At 57.6% G+C, this 20,895-nt stretch overlaps 1 protein-coding gene across 1 annotated transcript in view; it reads left to right on the top strand.

Annotated features, from left to right (window-relative positions):
* Positions 1-20,895, top strand: part of SHANK3 (SH3 and multiple ankyrin repeat domains 3) — a 50,127-nt gene that overhangs the window by 15,678 nt on the left and 13,554 nt on the right. The window contains 11 exon segments of the mRNA XM_008573759.1: positions 1-106; positions 1,069-1,182; positions 5,864-5,939; positions 6,256-6,338; positions 6,812-6,936; positions 7,041-7,173; positions 8,081-8,161; positions 12,381-12,404; positions 16,065-16,195; positions 16,810-17,026; positions 18,739-18,810. The exon segment at positions 1-106 is cut by the window's left edge and continues 1 nt beyond it. Coding sequence (XP_008571981.1) covers positions 1-106; positions 1,069-1,182; positions 5,864-5,939; positions 6,256-6,338; positions 6,812-6,936; positions 7,041-7,173; positions 8,081-8,161; positions 12,381-12,404; positions 16,065-16,195; positions 16,810-17,026; positions 18,739-18,810 — 1,162 coding nt within the window.

Below are 20,895 nucleotides of genomic sequence, written 5' to 3'. Positions count from 1 at the left end.
CGGAAACTTTACAGCGCCGTCCCCGGCCGCAAGTTCATCGCGGTGAAGGCGCACAGCCCGCAGGGCGACGGCGAGATCCCGCTGCACCGCGGCGAGGCCGTGAAGGGTGAGGCGCGGGTGCAGGGGTGCAGGGCTGCGGGGCCGGGCCGCGGGGGGCTCTGTCACCGGCGGTGTCCCCGGGTCAGGGGGGGCCTCCCTGTGTCGCTGGGAAGGGCTCTGGCGGGGAGGGTGTCTGTCTTTATGGGGTTCCTATCATGTGGGTCCCTCTCGGTCCTCTTGGGCTCCCTGTGTCACCGTAGAGGCTCCTCTCTTGCCGTGGGGGTGTTTCTGTGTCATGATGGGGGCTGATGTCACTGGGGGTCTGTGTTTGAAGGACCCTATCCCATCACAGAGCTTCCTTACGTTATGGGGTTCCTGTGTCACTTCTGGGCTTCTCCATCGGAACGCCCTGTGATGTGGCGGACCCCTGCCATATGACAGTTATGTGGATGTCTGTGTGGTATGCGGGTTTCTGTCATGGGGGCTTCCTGTGTTCTGGAGGGTGCTGTGCCATGACAAGCTGCTCTCATTATGGGGGTCTCCATGTCATCACTGGGGTCCTGCCCTCAGGGGTGCCCTATGTCTGTGGGAGCCGATGTAGAAAGAGTTCTGAGGATCAGCCCTCCTGATACATCATGTGGCCTAATTCACTGGTCACAGTACAATGACCCTGAGCTCTTCGCAGTGACCTGGGTGGGTGACAGAGTCAGGATGGGGGCTGGTTCAAGAGGTGGGGGAAGAGCGGTCAGCTGGGGGGCAGGAACAGGAGTGTGGCCCCTGCCTCTGCCTCCTGTCCCCCCCGAGCATGTCCATCTGCCTGTCTCTGTCCCCCACATGCCCATCCTGTGCCGAGCCCATCTGTTCATTTCTCTTCTGTGTGGATCCCCAAGTCTTCCCAGGGAAAAAGCCCAGAGGATGTGGGAAGGGAAGGGGAGCAAAGGTGAGGGGCTGGGCAGAGCCTGAGTCTTATGTGGGGTCGGCCCCCTGCTCTGCTGCCCCTGATCGTCTGTCTGGCTTCTGTCCCTCCAGTGCTCAGCATTGGAGAGGGCGGTTTCTGGGAGGGGACCGTGAAAGGCCGCACGGGCTGGTTCCCAGCTGACTGCGTGGAGGAGGTGCAGATGAGACAGTATGACACACGGCATGGTGAGTGACCCCTGTCCCCCCAGGCAGCTCCTGGGGGCACCACACTTCCTGCTTCCTGTTGGTCTTTCTTGGCACTAAATCCATGGGGACATTCACAGAGAAAAGACTAGAACTCAAACACGCTGAAAGTAGACACAAAGTTGTGTACATAACACAGACATGGTGTGCACACATCATACGTGTACTTGTGAACATGCGTGTGTGTAACCAGACACTTCGTACGCAGTGGAGATACATGTGACATGCCCACGGGAGGTGCACACGCCTCTGTCTGTGTGATCCCACACGTGACTCCCAGGGACTGTACCCACCCCCTGGCATGGTCCTCACAGAAACACCAGGTGCTTGGAGCATGCGATTCCTGCACGACTGGCAGACAAGTAAGGAGGTCAGTGTGAGAAAAGAGGCGTTTTTCCAAAGTGGACAGATTGTCCAAGTGGGCAGAGCAGGGAGCCTGGGCCAGCCAAGAGGAAATGAGGCCAGTTGGGCCCAGAGGGTCTGTCCTGGGTGCCCTGGGACTGGGAAGGTCTGAGGGCAGCAGGGAAGGGATGGGCCCCGTCCAACCCTGCTGACCACCTGCACTTCCAGGAAAGGCCCCTCTGGGTTTTGGGATCTGAGGGATCCTGCTGGTAAAAAGCAGTGGTTGGCCCTTGGAGGCTCCCAGGCCAGAGCCAGCTGCATATCTGGTGCGTACCCTTGCAGCAAGCCCCAGGGGCTTCTAGGAGGTCCCCAGACCCAGGAGTATTACTTCTGGCCTGGAGAGCTGGTGCGACAGTGAAACCCTCCTGAGTGGTGGTCACTGCTGGTGGTCAGGAGTGTGTCTGGTTGGAGGGTGCATGTGTCCCTCCCTCTGCATGTGAAACGCTGGGCCCAGGGTTGCTGTCCCTTTCTTTGTGTTGAGTTTCTCAGGGAGCCACCTTCCTGTGGCCTGGACCCCTGCCCTGTGCCGAGGTCCACAAAGGCCCAGGGAGGCAGGAGCTCAGCCTCTGACCCGCTCCTGGGCAGGTGCCTTTACTTCTCCACTGGCTGTTCCCTGCCTCCCTCGAGGGCTGTGCTGGTGGCTTGGAGTGTGGAAGGGACTGACTGACCCCTGTTGTTCTCTGCCTTTGGAGGGCGGGTAAGGTGGGGCCCAGGTGGGAAATGATTTCAGAGATTTGGGCCCTGGATGTGGGCGAGGAGAGGAGGAAGGAGAGGTGGGGAGCTCCACACCTGTTGAGTGGGAGCTGGTCCTGTGCTCCCCGTGGGGTGGGTGATGAAGGCTCTGGTTGGGAATGGTGTGGATCCAGGGGCATTTGGACCTAAGTCTGAAGCTGAGGAGGGGGGAAGGTGGGTGGGTTGGAGTCAGAATTTAAGGGTAGCAAATGTTTATTAGGTGTTTGCTGTGTGCTGGACCCTTTGCAGGGAGCCAGGATCACAGAGGCCTGGCCAGTGGTTTCAGTGGTTACTTTAGTGGTTGCAGTAACGGAGGCAGTGTGAGCATGGAGTTCCCCGGGAGGGTGTGAAAGAGGCAGAGAGGGCTTCAAAGCAGAAGTGTCACTTGAGCTGAGTACTGTTGGTGGTCAGCAGGTGGGGACGGGGGGAGAGCTGCGTTTGCGGCCAGGCTCAGTGTTCCGGAGCTTTATGTTGACACCCACCTGGTGGGCTCTGAGCAGTGCTGGGCACCTTGGCAGGGTTTCAGAGCTTTCACATGTAAGAAGTCATCGGCTTGTCCCAGTAGTCCTGGGAGGTGGGCCCCTTGTCGTCAGTCCATTTCTAGGGGGTCGCACAGCCCCGAGGGGCAGGCCTTGTGCGTGATTGTCAGCAGTTAGCTCTGTGTGAGTGGAACGTGTGCTCAGGGTGAGGCTGCTGAGGCTGGAGTGGGATCAAGGGAGAGGATGGCACTGTGGTGGGAAGAGACCAGCAGGGGCTGTCTTGATTGTGCATGTCAGTCGTTTAGGGTTCGGGTCAAGGCCTGGGCAAGGCAGAGCAGAGAGGTGGAGAGAAGGGTGGGCAGGGATAAGTGAGGTCACAGAGGAGGGAGCGCACAGAGCAGCTGTGTCGGGGTGAAGGAGCGGAGGCTTCCGGGCACTGGTGGCCTCCAGACTGGGGAGTGAGCGTCAAAGGTGCCTGGGTAGATGGTGGTGTTTTGTGGGTGGGCAGAGTGGGAGGGGTTGGCAGCGGCCTCCCTGTGACCTCAGCTGCAGGCCTGGCTGCCACTCTGGGTGGAACCTCTGATCTGGGACCTGGGGGCTGAGTTCTGCCAGAGGCCAGCCCAGGAAAAGGAACCTGCTTCCAATAGGCCCAGATCCAAAAAAAAAAAATCTCTTTCTGGGACTGGAGTGGGGATGGAGAGGGACTTAAAGGCCAAGAAGCGGACACTGTACCGATGCGTGCAGGCCAGGCTGGTGCCCAGGGCCAGTGCCTGCCCCGGGACTGGGAGAGAGCACGGGCCTCCGTGGTGCTGCTGGAGCAGGAGGTGTGGAAGGAGCTGGGAGGGCAGGAAGAGGTGAGGCAGAGGCAGGTGCGTCTGGAGGAACCTGGTGTGCACAGGAACTGGGAGGCCCAACACGACCCGAACCCTGTGTGCCCCCCTCTTCTTTCCAGTAGGGTTGTTACTTGGGAGGAGGGGGCTCTGGGTGTTCTTGATTCAGCTGGTATTTATGCGTCTGATTAATAAAACTGGAAAATGAATTTGTGTTATGTAATAAATACAGTTTGTTCGGGTGATAAAATCTAAAAGCGGGAGGCTGGTGAACTGCAGGTCTGGAGGGTCCTTCTGCAGACAGGCTCCGTGAGCGCTTCTGTGGCCCTATTGGCATGGAGAAGGGAATGACGGAGGCAGGGAGTGGTCCGATGCCCCACCTGAGCGGCGACGAGGCCTGCCCCGCATGGGCCTTGGGACCGCAGGATCGTGGGTGCAGGAGTGTTATGGAGGGCCTGAGCCTCAGCAGGCCAAGTGTGGGACAAGGAGAGAAGTGGCTCATTGTCTTACTGAGTGCCATGCAAGTTAGTGGCAGGGACCTGAAACCCGGACCAGTGCTTTTCTTGACTTCTGTGTCTTTGATATGAACAGGGACTCTTCCTTCTGTCCATCCAGCCTGTATCCGTCTACGCTCCGACTCACCATCCATCCATCCTCTGTGTTCTCATCCATCAACCCTCCCAGCCAATCTATCCACCCACCCAGGCCATCCGTCCATCCACTCATATACCTGTTTACCTGTGCTCCATGCTCTGTCCTTCCATCACGGATCCACCTGCCCACCCTACTGGGTATCTACCCATCTGCCCTTCCCATCAACATGCAGAATTAAATGCCTCTTATACGCCAGCTGCTGTGTGGGGCACCAGGATCACAGAGATAAATAAGATGTGGTCCTTACTCTCAAGGGACTCACAAGTAGTGGGGACAGGTCATCAAAAATCGTAGGTTCCCTGTCTGATCTCACTTCCTGCCACTCTCTAGCTCCCTGTGCTCCAGCTGCACAGGCTCCAAACTGTCCCTGGAACACCCTGGCCTGACGCCTGTTGTGTGGGCTGCACCCTGAATCTGCTCTGGGGAAGCCCTTTACCCACATCATGTGCATGGGCCTTTGCTGGCGAGGCCCTTGTGTGTCGGTGCTGGAACTGCAGACTCTCTGTACCCTTAATTCTGCTTGATTTTCTCTTAAGCACTTGCCAGCATTTGACATGTCATGTATTTGTTGTCTGTTTTTTCTGTCTGTCTCCAAAGAGATTATAAACTTCACAAGGGCAGAGGCTTTGTTCTGTCGTGTGTCGGAGCCTTAAAAAACAGTGGCTACTACATAGTAGGAACTGATAAGTACTTGAAGGAAGAAATGCATCTTGGGAAATGCTACAATAAGAGAAACTGACGCAGGCACTGAGGCAGTGGTGGTGCCACCGTGGGGCCTTCCGGGGTCCCAGAGAGTGGAGCGGGAGGGCAGGACCCGTAGCAGCCTGGTGCAGTGGTCGTGGCTGGAGGTGCCGATCAAACCTTCAGGAAGTCAGTGAGTGTGGGGCAGTGGGCAGACAGCTGGCTAGCTCCCTGGTGGCCATGGGGGACTTTGCGATCAAGAGGACAGGTAGGGACAGAATCTGTGGGATGCAGTGAGGTCAGGGAAGGGGACACAGCCCCCCCACACCTGGATCCCCAGCCCACTCAGAGGCAGAATCTGGGGCAGTGGACCCCCTGAGTCTGAGCATGGTGGGCTGTTGTGAGGAATTCCGTGAAGACACAGCACTGCCACAGGCCAGTGCTCATGGGTACGTAGTATGGCCCTTGTACATGAGTGTGGGGCACACACACACAGACGTGAACATGTGTGAGCACAGCACTTGCACGTGGCCATGGTCACACACACGGATGCACACACGTGATGCCACCTTCTTGCTCTCAACTTTGGGGCTTGATGACTCTCTGTGGACAGCCCTGGCCTTGTCTGGCCTCCTTTGTCAGAGACGAGCCATAGTTGCTGCCCCCTCTTGGACCCTGACCCGCAGAGGCCAGGATTCCCCGCATGGTCCCCCGGCCTTCCTGCCTTAGGATCTCCAGACCCAGGACACAAAGATGTGGGGCCCCCACTTCTGTCTGGGCACAACCAGGCCCAGGGTGTGTGTGTGTGGACAGAGGCTGATGACCAGCACAGTTGAGGCCAGCTGGAGGCCACGACTGTCCATCAGCCCCTGATACTCCCTTCAGAAACCCGGGAGGACCGGACGAAGCGGCTTTTCCGCCACTACACAGTGGGCTCTTATGACAGCCTCTCTTCACACAGGTATGGGCAGGCGGGGCAGGTGGGGCAGGGGGTGGCAACGCAGGGACACTGGCCGGGGCACGTGGACGGGGTATGGGATGGGGCATCCGATGTGGAGGGAGGCCAGGAGCTGGTCCAGGAGGTCAGGGTGTGAAGAGGTCAGAGGGTGTGGAGAGGGTTCCTAGCCCAGCTCTGCCTTCCGCTGTCCCAGGTCAGTCCAGGGGTGACTCCAGGGGGTGGGCTGTGTCTCTGGGGCCCTGTGGGGTCAGCCTGGCTGGCCGAGCTCCCTTCAGGGCTCACCTCAGGCCCTTCCCTCTCCCCCACTTCTCTCTATCAGCGATTATGTCATTGATGACAAAGTGGCTGTCCTGCAGAAACGGGACCATGAGGGCTTCGGTTTTGTGCTCCGAGGGGCCAAAGGTAATGGGAGAGGGTGCCATGTGGGGCTGGGGGTGCTGCTCTGGGACGTCTTCTGTTACTCCCTGCTGCCCCTCCTGCTGCTCTCCGCCCCCACACCTGCCTGCTGCCCCTCCCGCTGCTCTCCGCCCCCACACCTGCCTGCTGCCCCTCCCGCTGCTCTCCGCCCCCACACCTGCCTGCTGCCCCTCCCGCTGCTCTCCGCCCCCACACCTGCCTGCTGCCCCTCCCGCTGCTCTCCGCCCCCACACCTGCCTGCTGCCCCTCCCGCTGCTCTCCGCCCCCACACCTGCCTGCTGCCCCTCCCGCTGCTCTCCGCCCCCACACCTGCCTGCTGCCCCTCCCGCTGCTCTCCGCCCCCACACCTGCCTGCTGCCCCTCCCGCTGCTCTCCGCCCCCACACCTGCCCTCTGTCCCCCCCCTCCGCCCCCACCTGAGCCTCGCGGGAGAAGCAACTTCGTGATTGTCCCCTGCAGCAGAGACCCCCATCGAGGAGTTCACACCCACGCCGGCCTTCCCTGCGCTGCAGTACCTCGAGTCGGTGGATGTGGAGGGCGTGGCCTGGAGGGCCGGGCTGCGCACCGGGGACTTCCTCATTGAGGTGAGGCCTGACTCCACTGTGCAGCCGGTCGGTCGGGGCACTGACCCCTGAGCCCTGAGGGGACACACCTGGGGCGCCCCCACCCAGTTGCCTGTCTGTTCCAGGTGAATGGGGTGAACGTGGTGAAGGTTGGACACAAGCAGGTGGTGGCTCTGATCCGCCAGGGTGGCAACCGCCTTGTCATGAAGGTTGTGTCTGTGACAAGGAAGCCGGAAGAGGACGGGGCTCGGCGCAGAGGTGAGGGGTCAGGCTTCAGGCCTCTGTGCCCAGATGCTGCCCTCTGGCCCCTGACCATAGACCTTTGCCCTCAGGCCTACATTCCCCTCCCTACCCCTGACCCCAGTCTGGTGACATCAAATTCCTGCACCTAGACTTAAGGCTCATATTTGTGGCTTCGGGCCCTTCCCTGTCATGATGTTAGACTGCCGACCCTGTTCCCTGGCCCGAGGCCTCTGACCCCTGACCCCAGGTTGCCCCTCCTCAGATCCCCACCCCCTCCTTCCCAACACCACCAGCAGCTGCCTGGAGGCCGGGGTTGCCATAGCAACTGTGAGGTTGACGCGGCGCTGCTGCTTATTGTCGGAGGGAAGGGGGAGGCGGCACCTGAGGGAAGAGGAAAAGCGTCTTCTCCCCGCGCGACGACGCGGCACGGCCTGGGCCCAGGAGGCTTTGCTGGCCCGGCCCAGCCCAGGCCTGTGGCTTGGCTGACCACACCCTGGTCCCCAAGAGGCAGTGGCCACCTGGGCCTGGGGGGAGCCCTGGAGCAGCAGGAGCCCAGCCTGTCAGGAGGCCCCTCCCAGCCCCCATTCCATGGCTCTGGTGTCCCCTCACATGGCCCTTGGAGCTTGCAGGGTGGGCCTTCAGGCCAGAGCCAGCCAGCACTGTGATCCCCACCGGCACCCTTGACCACCTTCTAAGGCCCTGGCTCTGGGGGGACTGCCCGGCCCCAGCGCTCCCCGAGCTCCCAGCGCCATGAAGAAGTTTGCGTCCAGCCGCAGCCTGAACAAGATCCTGGCGCAGTGTGACTCGTCCTCGCGGGAGTACGAGGAGATCCAGGCGGTAGAGCGCAGGTGGCATCTGCACCTGGCCACGCCGCGCCGCCTGCTGCTGGACAGGAGGGCCAAGGCCTCCCTCTTCTTTGCAGCCCCACCGCCCCCCAAGAGGGCCCCCAGCACCACGCTGACTCTGCGCTCCAAGTCTATGACCGCTGAACTCGAGGAACTTGGTGAGCACTGGGGCTGGCAGTGGGGCAGACAGCGGGTGGACAGCCCCAGATGGGCACCCAGGGTGGGTGGACACAGGCAATGTGGGAGACTCGGGGCACTGAGCTGGGGCTGAAGCCAGGCAGAGATGGGGGAAAGAGGGTGGACGTATGAGCAGGTTAGGGGTAAATGGTGGGTGCTGGAATGGTTGGGAAATTTGGTGCCTGTGGGGTGAGGAGGGGGTGGCATGTGGAAGGGGTGAGGGCAGAGGGGCTGGAGGTAGACAGTGGGATGACCAGAATAGGAGGCTGGGATACAGGGCCCAGCCCACTGTGTGTTTGCACGTGTGTGCATGTGTTTGTGTGTGTGCCTCTGATTCTCCACATCCCTTTCTGACTTACTCCTGCATCCCATCCGAGTGAGAACAGAACAGCAGCCAGGCACCCCAGGTATATCCGGCTCTGCCAGGCACTAGCTGTGTCACTTTGTGCTTATTTTACCCTCTCTGTCCACTCATCAGTCAAGGGAGCCTGCTGCCCTCACAGGGCCACGTGAGCTCCACTGGTACGTGGTGGGGCAGGGCCTCGTGAGTTGCGGGAGGCAAGCAGGAGTGTGCTGGATGCTGATGAGGCACGTTGTGGGCACAGTCTCAGGTTGACCACTAACAGCCTCATTGTGGACACGTCTTGACGTTTGTGACCATTAATAGCCTCAGCATGGGCATATCCCAGAGCACATGACCATTATCCTCATTGTGGGTGGGCGTGTGCTAATCGAGGTGACCATCAACATCATCATCATGGCATGTCCCAATACACGTGACAGTCTGAACCCAATTCTAGTCCCATACTTTGCTCTGGCTCCAGTCGTAGAAGGAACCCTGACTCTGGTCCCAAGTCCTGGCTACAGGAGGGGACTTTATCTTGGTTCTAGGCTGAGCCCCAAACATGGCTTCAGTCTTGGTTCTATCCCAGCCATAGAAGGAGCCCTTACCCTAGCCCCCAGGATTATCTCTGACCTTACTTGGGCTGAGCCCTGACCCTTCCTGGTCACAGGCTGAGCTGCCTCATTTCAAGCAGGTGCTCTTGACTGCAGATTAGTCCAATGTGGAGAATAGGTACCAAGATAGATGGGGCTGATGTGGTCAGGATTTTTTTTGCTGTAAATATTTTGAGTAAAATAAAATAAATCTAAAAAAATACACAGAGAATTCAAAAGAAAGGAAGAAGAAATCCTCAGAGCTCAAAAATGAAGAGAGAAATCAAAGCCAGGGCAGTGGAGGGAGCTGATATGCTTTCATAGCCTATGATATAGATCGCAAGTGCAAGGGATTGGGGTTCTGATGCCCGCACAAGGTTAGGAGACATGGTTGTGGACCCATGAGAAATGGGAAAGCTAGAACCAAGCCCAAGAACGGGAAGTAGCATCAAAAGAACTGGAAATCATAGAAGAACACAAAAAAGACAATAAAATAAGATGTTTAAGTTATTACAACGTTGAAGAGAACTAACGGAACTCCTAATGAAAGAACAGGACGGAACAACAAAAGAATAAGCACATTTTAAGAGGATTCCTAAAAAACTGTTATTGAAACAAAAAGTATAGTCACTGATGTTAAAAAAAAAACCAAACAAAAACTATGGCTGGGATAAACAGTAACTAGACCCAGCTGAAGAAACAAGGAGTGAGAAGATAACTCTGAGGAGATTCTCCAGAATGTGACACAGAAAGATAAGGAGATGCAAAATATCAAAGAGCAGTTAAGAGATATGGAGGACTCGTGAGAAATCCCAGCATCTGCCAGCATCCAATGGGAGCCACAGAGAGAAAGAATAAAAAGAATGGGGAAGAGGCAAAATTTGAAGAGTAAATGGCTAAGAATTTCCTCAAATTAAAGACACAAGACTCCAGTTTGAAGAAGTATAAGTTATGAGCAAGGAAATAAAAACAAATCTACATCTCAGTCTATCACAGCAAAACTTTAGAACACCATTAACAAACAGGAAAATCTTAAGAACTACCAGAGAGAAAGAAGCTAGATGACTTAGGATTGATGGTTTGACTGACAACAGACTTTTCATCAGTGATAGTAGGTGGCAGAAGACGATGGAACAATGGCTTCAAATTCTTGAGTCAAAATGCCTTTTCACCTTGAATTCTATACCCAGCTAAACCCACTAATTCAAGAGGGAGGCAGAGAAACAAGCAGACTTGTGGCCCCAGGGTCATAAAGGTGCAAAGTCAGTCACAAGATGCTTACCTGTCACACTGATTGAGGATCCAAACTGATTAATAAGCCAATGCTGGTAGGCAGCTGTGTCTGGCTGGACACCAGGCCCAGGCTCTGGTGAGGAGGTCCCTGGAGTCTCCTGTCAGAGGCTGTCACGTAGCCACGTTCACCTGCATGTGCAGAAGGGAATCTCCTATTATGCACAAAGTGCTGAGATCTATAATCCTGAGACCCAGGAACTCTGCCCTGTGGAAGTCTAAGAACTGCCTTCTGCTCTCCGGGCTTTTCTGTCTGCATAAATCAGCAAATGGAAGAAGTTCCCTTTCCTCTCTGCTCTGGCCTGGCATTCTCTCTGCTATGATAAGCCTCAGGACAGGGTTGCTGGGGTTGCTCTGCAGACCTTTGTCCTCCAGAAGAGCTCACACACAGATTCAGGCCAGCATCATTTTTCCAGGCTTTTCCCAGAGCAGAGTCTGGGAGGGTAAAGGGACAGCTTAGCATGGAGCCTGTGCCCACACTTCTGGACTTCATGATTTCTGTTGAAGCTGAACCCAAGCTCTTCATGTGGCTCTTTCCAGAGAAGGGCCCAGGTGGCCAGGAGCTTGGGAAACCATCCTGCCCCGAGAGGACAGCTGTCCTGGGAAGCCAGCCCACTTGCCGACTTTCTTATCAGTCTCCCTGGGAATGCCTGAGTTGAGGAAACCACACCAGCATCAGGGTTTCCCTAATACCTAAGGGGCCATACCACAATCCAGTGTTTTTGCTTTTAAAAGCTAGAAGTAAGACCTGTTGGGTCATTACTGGCAAGAACACATTGGTCCTGCAGTCACACCGTCAGGGGCTGACAGAGCCCTTTCGGATCCTCGGTCTATTGAGAAGATGATCAGGACACCTGGAAAGAAGAGAAGCAAGTGGCAAGGGCGGAGGCTCGTGCCCAGTGGGTGCCGGCTGCTCCTGGGACATGGCAGAGGCAGGGCCCTGCAGGAGGAAGGAGGGATGGGGTGTTCTGTGCGGAATGGTATGAGCAGAGGCTGGTTCCCAGAAAATGAAGGGTTGCAGTGGCCAGCAAGGTGGGAGAGAGGGGAAGGGGTTGGGGTAGGGACCCTCCTCCTGAGACAGGAGATGGAAGGAAGAGGAAAGGTGGACGTCCCTGTTTCCTTCAGTGTCGGGGGCTCCTTAAAATCACCGCATGCATATCCACTCAGCTTGAAGCAGGGACGTGCTGGAGGTCACTGGAGACCCAGGTCAGTGGGGCCCTGGTGGGTCCAAACCTGTTCATTCACCCTCCCAAGAGAAATCCGTACTTCCCCTGTAATTTTTTGGTTCCTTTTCCTTTTGTGATGAGAATGTCAGCGTAGAATAGCCTCAGTCTGGAAAATGTTTTTATCCTGCCTTTTGTTTAAAATCTACTTTTCATATAATGCGCAAGGTGACCACCTTGGTTTTCAGTGGCCTCCGGACTTGGTTTTTATGGGATTTTGTCTTTTTTCTGAACAGTCATTTGACTGAGCTGAGTATGGTTTAGTTGTGCATGTCTCCACCTGTGTGCATGTCTGTGTGCATGCGCGTGCATGTGTGAGTGGACATAAGGTGTGTATATGTGCATGTGTGGGTGGACATAAGGTGTACGTGTGTGTGTGTGTGTGTGTGCATGTGTGAGTGGACATGAGGCGTGTGCGTGTGCATGCATGTGTGTGCATGTGTGTGTGGACATAAGGCTTGTGTGTGTGCATGCATGTGTGTGTGTGTGCATGCACACACAAGTGTATGTTCTTGCCTGTGGTGGTTTCCTCCTTGAGTTTCAAGCCATGTACCAACCAACTTGGCGTTTGGGCAAGTTTGCCACTCATGATCTGATGATGAGGTATAGGCCTGGGGCAGACTGGGGAGGTGCTGCTTGTTGGGGGAGGTGGGGGTGGCAGGGATAGGGGCAGGGAGAGGAGTGGAGAATGCGACCCAGGTGCTGAGGGATGGAGCCTGCCTCTTACCCCTTGCTCTTTCTTGATTCCAAGCCTCCATTCGGAGAAGAAAAGGGGGTGAGTCATCTGCTTGTGTTCCCAGGGCCCTGGCCCTCCCTGACCCCTGTCTGGGGGTGCTGATGAGGAGGTTCCAGCTCAAGTCAGGGTTGCTGCCCCCTCCTGTTGGCCTTCTCCCTGGAGATCTGGGAGGGGTGTGGTGGAAGGACCTGGAAGGATGGGTGGCAAGTTTCCAGGCTGTGACCATCTGGGTGTGATGGGGAGGCACAGCCATGGGTCTTGGGGGCTTGGGTGAGCTGGGGGGCTGTGAGAGCTACAGAGAGCCTGTGGAAGCAACCTGGTGGGGAGGAGCTGGGAGAGCCCCCAGCGGAAGCCACTGCACGTGCCGTGGCCTGGAGCTGGGGAGCGGAGGGCTCCGAGGGCCCTGAAGGCTCTGCTGTGGAATTAGGGAGGCAGGGTAACTGGGCCATGTTGTGGCAGGGTGTCGGGGTGCTCAGCTCCTGCCTGTGTGGCTTATTTCTGCCTGTCCTCTGGGGGCTGCCTGTGCCTGGTGTGGGCCCTCCTCCTGTGCTGGCTGGTTGCAGGGCCAAGCCCAGAGCCAACAGTCCCCCCCAGAGTAGGGGTCTGAGTCCCACAGCACTGGAGAGGGGCTTGGAGCTCCCTCCCAACATCCCCCCTCAGCCCCACCCTCTGCATCCTTTGATGTCTGTGTGTCCAGCCCGAATGCAGGGGTGCAGTGTCCGAGCAGGGATGGAGTCGCCTGGGCCTGGGCACTGAGGCCCAGCATCCGGAGAGGGCTTGTAGCCTCCGCTGCCCCCTCTGCTTCTTGGGTGGATGGGAGTTGAGGTCCAGATGTGTGTATTTGCTTGCTGTCCATGGCCTGGTGCCCATGTGTCTCCCACTCCAGATCCACTGGGCCTTCCCTGGGCTGGGCTCCTCAGCCCAGGCCTCTCCCGCAGGCTGCTGTTATGCTTCCCCCTGGGCCCAGGTGAGGTGCTTTCCCCAGTGCCTTTCATGTGTTAAAAAACAATGACAAGGTCTGCTCCAGGGACCCTTTCCTCCACGCCTTTGGGGCAGACACCCAAACTATTTACGGAATGTTCTGGCTCTGCCCTCCAGCTCAGTAATGGGGCTTCCAGGATGCTGCCCTGGAGCCTGTGGGCTTCCTCAGTTGTGGAGGAAATGGTGTGGCTCACCACCTGCAGGCCCCGCATCCCATCTTGGGCCCTGTTGGTCAAACAGCTGCAAACCCAGCCGTCCTGCAGGAATGAGCAGGTCCTAGTGCCCAGACCTGGTTCCTAATGGGCTTTATTTCATTTTCTAAGTATCTAAAATAATTTACTTAAAAATGTGTTTTCTAATTTTGGGGGGCATTTATGTCAACATCAGCTTGTAATTTGCAGAATTCTTGATTCTTTCCCTTTTGAAAATAATCCGCTCCTGGTCCCAGCACCATTGCCCTATGACCAAAAATAGTTGCTTTGCTAAACTTCATGTGCACACTGGGTGGGGTCTCTGGGGTTGGGTCTTCTGGACCTAGAGGCACAGCCTCTCTAAACCCGTGGCTCAGGAGGCAGCGTGTCTTGCAAGGTGCCACAAACCACGTGTGCTTCACGGGGCTCTCCCTCTGCCCTCATCTTCACGTCTGCGGTTTCTGTGTAGCGTGGCAGTTAGGTCTGATCTCTTACTGGATCCATGATCTGGGGCAGTTTCTCTCTCTCGAGCTTCAGTGTGCTCATGGTCATAGCGGGTGATGATAGGATCTTCGTGCGGTTGCTGCGGGATGGGCCCAGCAGTGCACTCTGGGAGTCACTGAGGACCTGACACGGTGGCGATGGCGATTTCAGCTTCTGAAAGGGAATTATTCACTTTATTACGAAAACAGTGAGAAGACTCCGCAAACCAGCACGCCCTGTCCCACAGCTGGGCCCTGTCCCCCGATGGTGCTGGGAGCCATGCACGGGCCCGGCGGTGCTGTAGTTGGAGGTGTTTTGCTGGTGGACTCCCGTGCCGTTCAGGGCATGGGCTGGGCACTGGCAGAATGCACAGAACGGCGTTTGCTCTCCTCCTGGGGAGCTGAGGTGCGCAGGCATGAGGCATGGGTGCGTACGGGCTCAGCCCTGCCCTGCGCCAGCTGCTGCAGGCTCTTCTTACCTGCTGATTCCCCCTGGAGATGAAGCAGGTGCTGCTTGTGTGCCGGTTTTATCAGATGAGGACACTGGGTCACAAAGAAGTTAAGTCAGGACAGAGCCACCGCAGAGTGTGGGCCTGGTTTGGGTTGGGTCCAGGACGGTCTCAGGGGAGTTCGTTTACTTCCCCACAGTGACTGTCAGCTGCAGGTTGGGGTTGGCGGGAGGAGGAGGTATTCACGCTGACCATAGGAGTTCTCCAAAAAGGGGCACTTTGAGAGTGAATAGGATGCCAGGACAAGTGGCCCAGACACATGGTCCCCCTGGGGTTGGCACAGCCCCAAAGAGGGGCCTGTGATGGAGGGTGCAGTGGGGGTGCAGAGTGGCAGGGCTGGCGTGGCAGCCAGGTGACACGGTTGCTGTCCCCACCCCAGTGCATGCTGGTCCTGAGTGGGCTGTGGGATACAGCTGAGAGGACCCACCAGGGGCCAGAGCCACTGACCCCCCAGGGCAAGTCATCCAACCAGAGATCCCCCCGTTCTCAGATACACACGTTAGTTTAACAAAACTTCCAAATCACTTTGATAATCAAAAGTACCACTTTTTAAAACAACTTTTTTTTTTTTTTTTTTTGTCTTTTTTCGTGACCGGCAATGGATCGCAACCCTCAGTGTTGCGCCCATACCGGACCGGGACCAGCAACGGGATCGCAACCCTCGGTGCTGCGCCCGCCCCTCGCTCAGCCAGTGAGCGGCCGGTCTGTATGTGGGATCCGACCCCTCGGCGGGAGCGCCGCCGTGCTCCCAAGCGGCGCACTGTAGCAGTGCGCCACCAGGCCGGCCCCTAAAACAACTATTTTACTTTAATAAAAACAAGCAAACGAAATTTTCTTTTATGATGGATTTGAAAAGAACCTCCCCCCTGGGTCTTCCTTGTTCAGGCCTCAGCCCCAGCCGGGTCCTCCTAGCCCCTCCCCCACGTCCCTTCCAGCGCTGCCCCCATGCGCTGCCCCCATGCGCTCCTCCTTTCCTGGTGCTGCCCACCCGGGGTGGGGCTGCTTTTCCTCAGGGTGAAGGAAGATTCTTTGGCCTCCAGTCGTGCTGCATCAAACCGTTTTTTAGGCCCCTAGCTCTGTTTTCAGAAAGTGTCCCATCCACCTGTGCCTTCTTTCATTATTGGTGTTTTCATGGACACCTGCTGGTGCATCGGGGTCTGTCCTAGGGCTGTGACTCGCCAGGAACAGCTTACCTTTTAGTGTGGTGCGGGACAGACAGAAGAGGAACTTGCCATGTGCTGAGCACAAAGGGAAATGGAGTGAAACTCAGGGAGACTATGGGCTCTAAATGGCCCTGTCCCCTGCCCTGCTCCTTCCCTGCGGTCTGAATGGTCTTTCCTTGGGTGGGGTCCATAGGATCACCTGGAGTCTCCTTGAGGACAGGCTGGCTGGGGCGCAAGATCCAGGGCCTCGTATTGGGGTCCCCAGCTGCAGGCCTCAGTAGTGAGTGAGGGGCTGAGGACGAGCGGGTCCCAGCGGCACATGGGGCTGGCGGCAGGTCCTGGTGGCTGAGGTGGTGTCTCCTTGGCTGTGCAGAGAAGCTGGATGAGATCCTGGCAGCTGCTGCAGAGCCAACGCTGAGGCCAGACATCGCGGACGCTGACTCCAGAGCCGCTACTGTCAAACAGCGGCCCACCAGCCGGAGGATCACCCCCGCTGAGATCAGCGTAAGCCAGCCACAGGTGGTCCTGGGCGGTCGGGGCTCGGGGTCAGAGTGTCACATCCCCTCTTTTCTGAGGTAAGAGTCCAACACTTGGACCCGTTCTCTGAGGGGGGTGAAGTGCCCATGGCCTCTCCTGGAGACACTTGGGCCACCTCAGCACCCAGAATGGCCACCGTCCAGCACCTGCTGGGTTCTCACTCCTGTGGCTGTGGCTCTTGGTGCCTCTGGCCTCAGGCACTTTCTGTGTTGCTCTTGGGACCACCCAGATGCCCCAGCTCTGCCAGGCCACCACGCAGGGTCTCTGTCCCCCACCCCGTACCCTCTGGGCTCCTGCCCCCCTCCTCCCAGGCCATACGTAGGTTCTGCACCCACCCTACCCAACGCTGTCTACACGGTGTTACCATCCATACCACCCAGGCCCCAGCTGCCTGTGTCTCCTGCTCTGAGGGCAGGGTCTGGATCTAACTCCTGGGTACGGGCCCCACGGGCCCCAGCACCACTGAGCTGAGTGCAGGGGGTGTCTGATCTCTGGCTTAGGAGGACAGCGGGTGGGGCTGGATGGGGAGCTGGGGGCCCAGTGTCTGGAACCGCTGTGGTCCCCTCTTCCCAACTCCACAGTCATTGTTTGAACGCCAGGGCCTTCCAGGCCCAGAGAAGCTGCCAGGCTCCCTGCGGAAGGGGATTCCACGGACCAAGTCTGTAGGTATGGCCGGGCTGTGGGGCTGCATGGGGCTGGGGCTGGGTGGATGTGGCTCAGGGGACCTACCTCTCCCTACCCCCAACTGGGGCCACCAGCTTCTGTCTGAGTCCCACCTCTCCCTGGCCCCAGCCCAGGGTCTCATTTGAGGACAAATGTGGAAGTCAGTCCTTCCTCCAGCCTAGAGATACGTTGTTGGAACAGACTCTTGAGATTCCCCCATGCCCCATGTCCACTGCCGTCGGTGGGCGCCCCTTCAGCTATTTAACCCCATGGGCTCAGGTCAGCTGTCTCCTGTCCCAGCTGCTGCCTGCAGCCTGGTGCACATCAGGTCTCTGGTCCCAGAACGCCCCTCTTGTCCCTGCAGGAGTTGCTCACTCTCCTCCCTTCACAGCCACTTTTCTCCAAAAGGTCCCCTGTGCTGTTGCTTGTCTCCCATCCTCACCTGTTCCTCAGCCCCTGGCTGGCTAGCTCCCTCCACGCCCAAAAGTGAAACTGTTCCCTCCAGGGCCACCCATGGCCTTCGTCCTGGGGATGCACAGCAGCCCCCACCCCCCGTCCTCGATGGCACTTCCTGGTCTCCCCTCTTTTCTTAGGCTGCACCTCATCAGCCAGCAGTTGTCATCACAACCCACACCTGCCGTCTCCTGACCCCAGACCCAGATATCTAATAGGTGCCTCCCCCTGGGTGTCCAGCCCCCCCGACAGGCATCCATTCTCCTCTCACCTGCCCAGCTGTTTGTCCATCCATCCATTTACACCACACCACACCCACCGTCCGTTACACATCAGAGTAAAGCCCTGCTCAGCACGTACTGTGGGTTGCACACTGAGCATTTTGTGCACACTGATTCATTTAATACAGCAACCATGTGGAGGTATCACCATTAGAGTCTGTTTTACAGATGAGCAAACTGAGGCAAGGACAGGCAAAATGACTTGCCCAAGGTCACACAGCTGCCCTTCCTGTCATTTTCTATTCACCCTCCGGCCACCCGGCTGCCTAGACTATGGTCCCTGCCCACTGCAGGGCCCCTGCCGGTTGATGCTCACTCTGGACCAACCCTGGGCTGGGTCTGGGGGGCTCAGCTGGGGGAGGAGACAGCTCAGCTGTTACACGGTGGGTGTAAAGGCACATGCACAAATGAAGCTCACTGGAGAGCCCAGTCACACCTGGACGTCACAGAGGCCTGGGGTTGGTGGGTAACAGAGGGTGCTGGAGTGTAGGTGTGCAAGATAAGTAGGAGATTCTGGGGGACAGTGAAACGAATTGCTGACAGAGTCTGGTGTGTGCAATCTGGTCCTTCAGGAACTGCCAAGGATCATTCTTGTAGGTGGGAGGGTGGGGAAGAAGGCTGGTGAGACTGCAGCTCCTTTGGAACCACGAGGCACTCCCGCTGCCCTCCCTGGCCTAAGCCCTGGGAGTCCTCTGTGGTTTCTTCCTTATTCTCTGCCTCCCCTGACAAATTTGGAGTGGGCTGCCACCTCACATGCTTTTCAGCCCTGCCCAGCACATCATGACCTGCCCTAGCTCTGCCCTCTAGTCCATGCTGTGGCCAAAGGAGGCTTCCTGCAGAGCAGTTATCACTCCGCATGCCTCCAGCTGCCTCCAGCTTGACCTTCTGTGGGCTGCTCATTGCTTCAGGGCCCTGGGGACCAGCCATCTCCTGTTTCATCTGGGGACATTTGTCTATGCCTCCCTCTGATCTGGGTCTCCCAGCACTTGCTTTTTCCCACCAGCTTTTGTGATTGCCCACCTACCCTCACTCTGCCCGGATAGCCTGTCCCTCAGCCGTGCCCAGTCCCAGAACTGACCACTGCAGGTCCAGATCTGTGCACATTCCTTGCAGGCCTTGAGCCTCTCAACGGGGGCTGCCAGCTCCAACTCACTGGTTCCGCCTGCATTGTCCTGTGCTCCGCCGGTGAGGGGGCTGACAGGTGCTCACCTTTAATTGCCCTTGGCCCAGTGACCCCCCAGTTGCCAATGTGAACTTAGGTTGAGTTCTCATACTCCTGGGGCTCCTACTCTGTGTCCTGGCTGCGTGGCTGTGGGCACATGGCACCACCCTTGAAACCTCAGGATTCGAGACTCTGCGGCCCACGCAGTGGGTTGTACTCACAGGCTGAGTGCTGTGCTCTGCATGCTGGGGATGCTCAGCGACTGCTAATGTTGTAAGATGTAGATCCTGCATCTTGAGGTTGGCATACAGTAAGAGCTTAAGCAGTGCTCTCTGCTATTACTAGAGCAGATAAAGGGGATCTGCCTTTGCCCCAAGAGGCCCTGCCCCCACCTCAGATGGTATGAGAACAGAGGCAAGTGACTTTCCTCTACCCTGAGTCAGAACTTGGTGTGCTATTAGCATTAAATCCCGGTCTTCATCTCCACGTGTCACTACGCCTTCTGCGTCCAAGGTGTGCTGGTTCTTCCTGTCCTCATCTAATGCACAGGCTTGTGGTGATTGTGCGTGTTCATATGCTGTGTGAGAAATGGGGGGGGGAGGGGGGACGGGACCCATGTCCAGCTGGGTACATGTTCTGTGTACAGCAGTGGCAGGGAAGGCAGACCTAAAAATGATGATGATAGTGTCAGCCACCTTCCCTGGATGCCACTACCTGTTCAGCTCTGTGGCAGGCAGTCCTCCTGAGATGAGCAATCTGACATTCCTAGAGGTTAAGGAAAGTCAGTACCTGGCAGAGCTAGAATTCAATCCTACGGAAAAGCCCACCCTTACGCGACATACGTGGGGCTAAAAAGAGCTGTTATGCCCAGCAAGATGCAAACAGTGTAGTGTTGGGGCCTTAGTGCTGTGGTGGCTTCTGAAGGGGGACATGGTCAGGAACAGGTGATCTGCATCGTAGTGGGTTTACAGAAATGTTGACCAAGCCCAGTATGGAGCATGACCAGAGACCTGTGTGTGCCAGTGTGGGGCCCTTCATCCACTCTCCTGGGACAGGGCCATCCAGCACCTGCAGCCTAACTGCACACACCTGCAGCACAGGTGTCCCATCATGTCCACAAGCTACTGTCAGGTTCTAGCTGCACAGCAGGACTACAAGGGCCTTGAGCACAGGATCCTAGCGACCTCTGAGAAAGGCAGGCAGAGTGGGGTTCATTGTAACCTGTGCTTCCCGTGAGAGCTGGTGCTCGCTTGAGGTCCCAGAGCCAACGGGGCAGGGCTGTGACAGGCCCCGGGTGCTCAGCCTGCCGTTGCGTGTTAATTCCCCCTTTCTTTCTTCTTTCCACCCACCCTTACTGAACCTCAGCCCCTGCGGTTGCATCAGCAACCTCCCGGCAGGCAGCGATCCCTGGCCCGCCCATGAGGTCCTGGGTGGAGCCTCAGTGTTTTTCACAGGGCAGCCCTCACCTGGGGAGCAGCTCTCTGGCAAGTGTGTGTGTCCGCTGGCTACAGCCCTGCTGTCCCCTCACCTACAGTCAGCGCACCGGCCCGCTCCTTCCTGACCTCCCCTTCCTCCTGTTCTGGCTGCCTTTGGTTGACACCTGCTTGTCGCACCGCTCGTGCTTCTGAGACGGCCTTGCCCATTCTTGGGTGGGAAGCCCTGCAACAGCCACTCCTAGTTCCTCTCAGCAGCTCTGCCCCCACTTCTGGGGGGCTGCCCCTATATTCTGGGGTGTCTTCTCTGGTGGCTGGAGGTCTTGGGCTTGAGCAGCTCTTGGCATAGCCCAGGCCGTCAGGGTTTGGTTCTTTCTCAGCGTCCAGTGGTGGGACCGTCCCTGTCTCTGCAGCTGAAGCTTCCCCTCCTGGACCCTTCAGCACAGGGCCCAGGGTGCAGAGCTCGGTTGTCCATGGATGTGCCCAGACTGGGCTCTGGGTTCCCGGTGCCTCCCCTGCCCTCCATCCTGGTCCCCACTCTCCACTCAGCCCCCCGTGTCTGGGGCCTTGGCTGCCCTGGGATGGAGCCCGACGGGGCCCGCCGGTGGGAGGGGGCGCCGGGGTCCGGAGGGGCCTTTCCCGGGCCGGCCTCACCGGGGCCCTTCCGTCTGCAGG

This window comes from Galeopterus variegatus, unplaced genomic scaffold (assembly GCF_000696425.1).
Source record: "Galeopterus variegatus unplaced genomic scaffold, G_variegatus-3.0.2 Scaffold960, whole genome shotgun sequence".
Lineage (NCBI taxonomy): Eukaryota > Metazoa > Chordata > Mammalia > Dermoptera > Cynocephalidae > Galeopterus > Galeopterus variegatus.
This window is presented reverse-complemented; position numbering and strand designations above follow the sequence as displayed.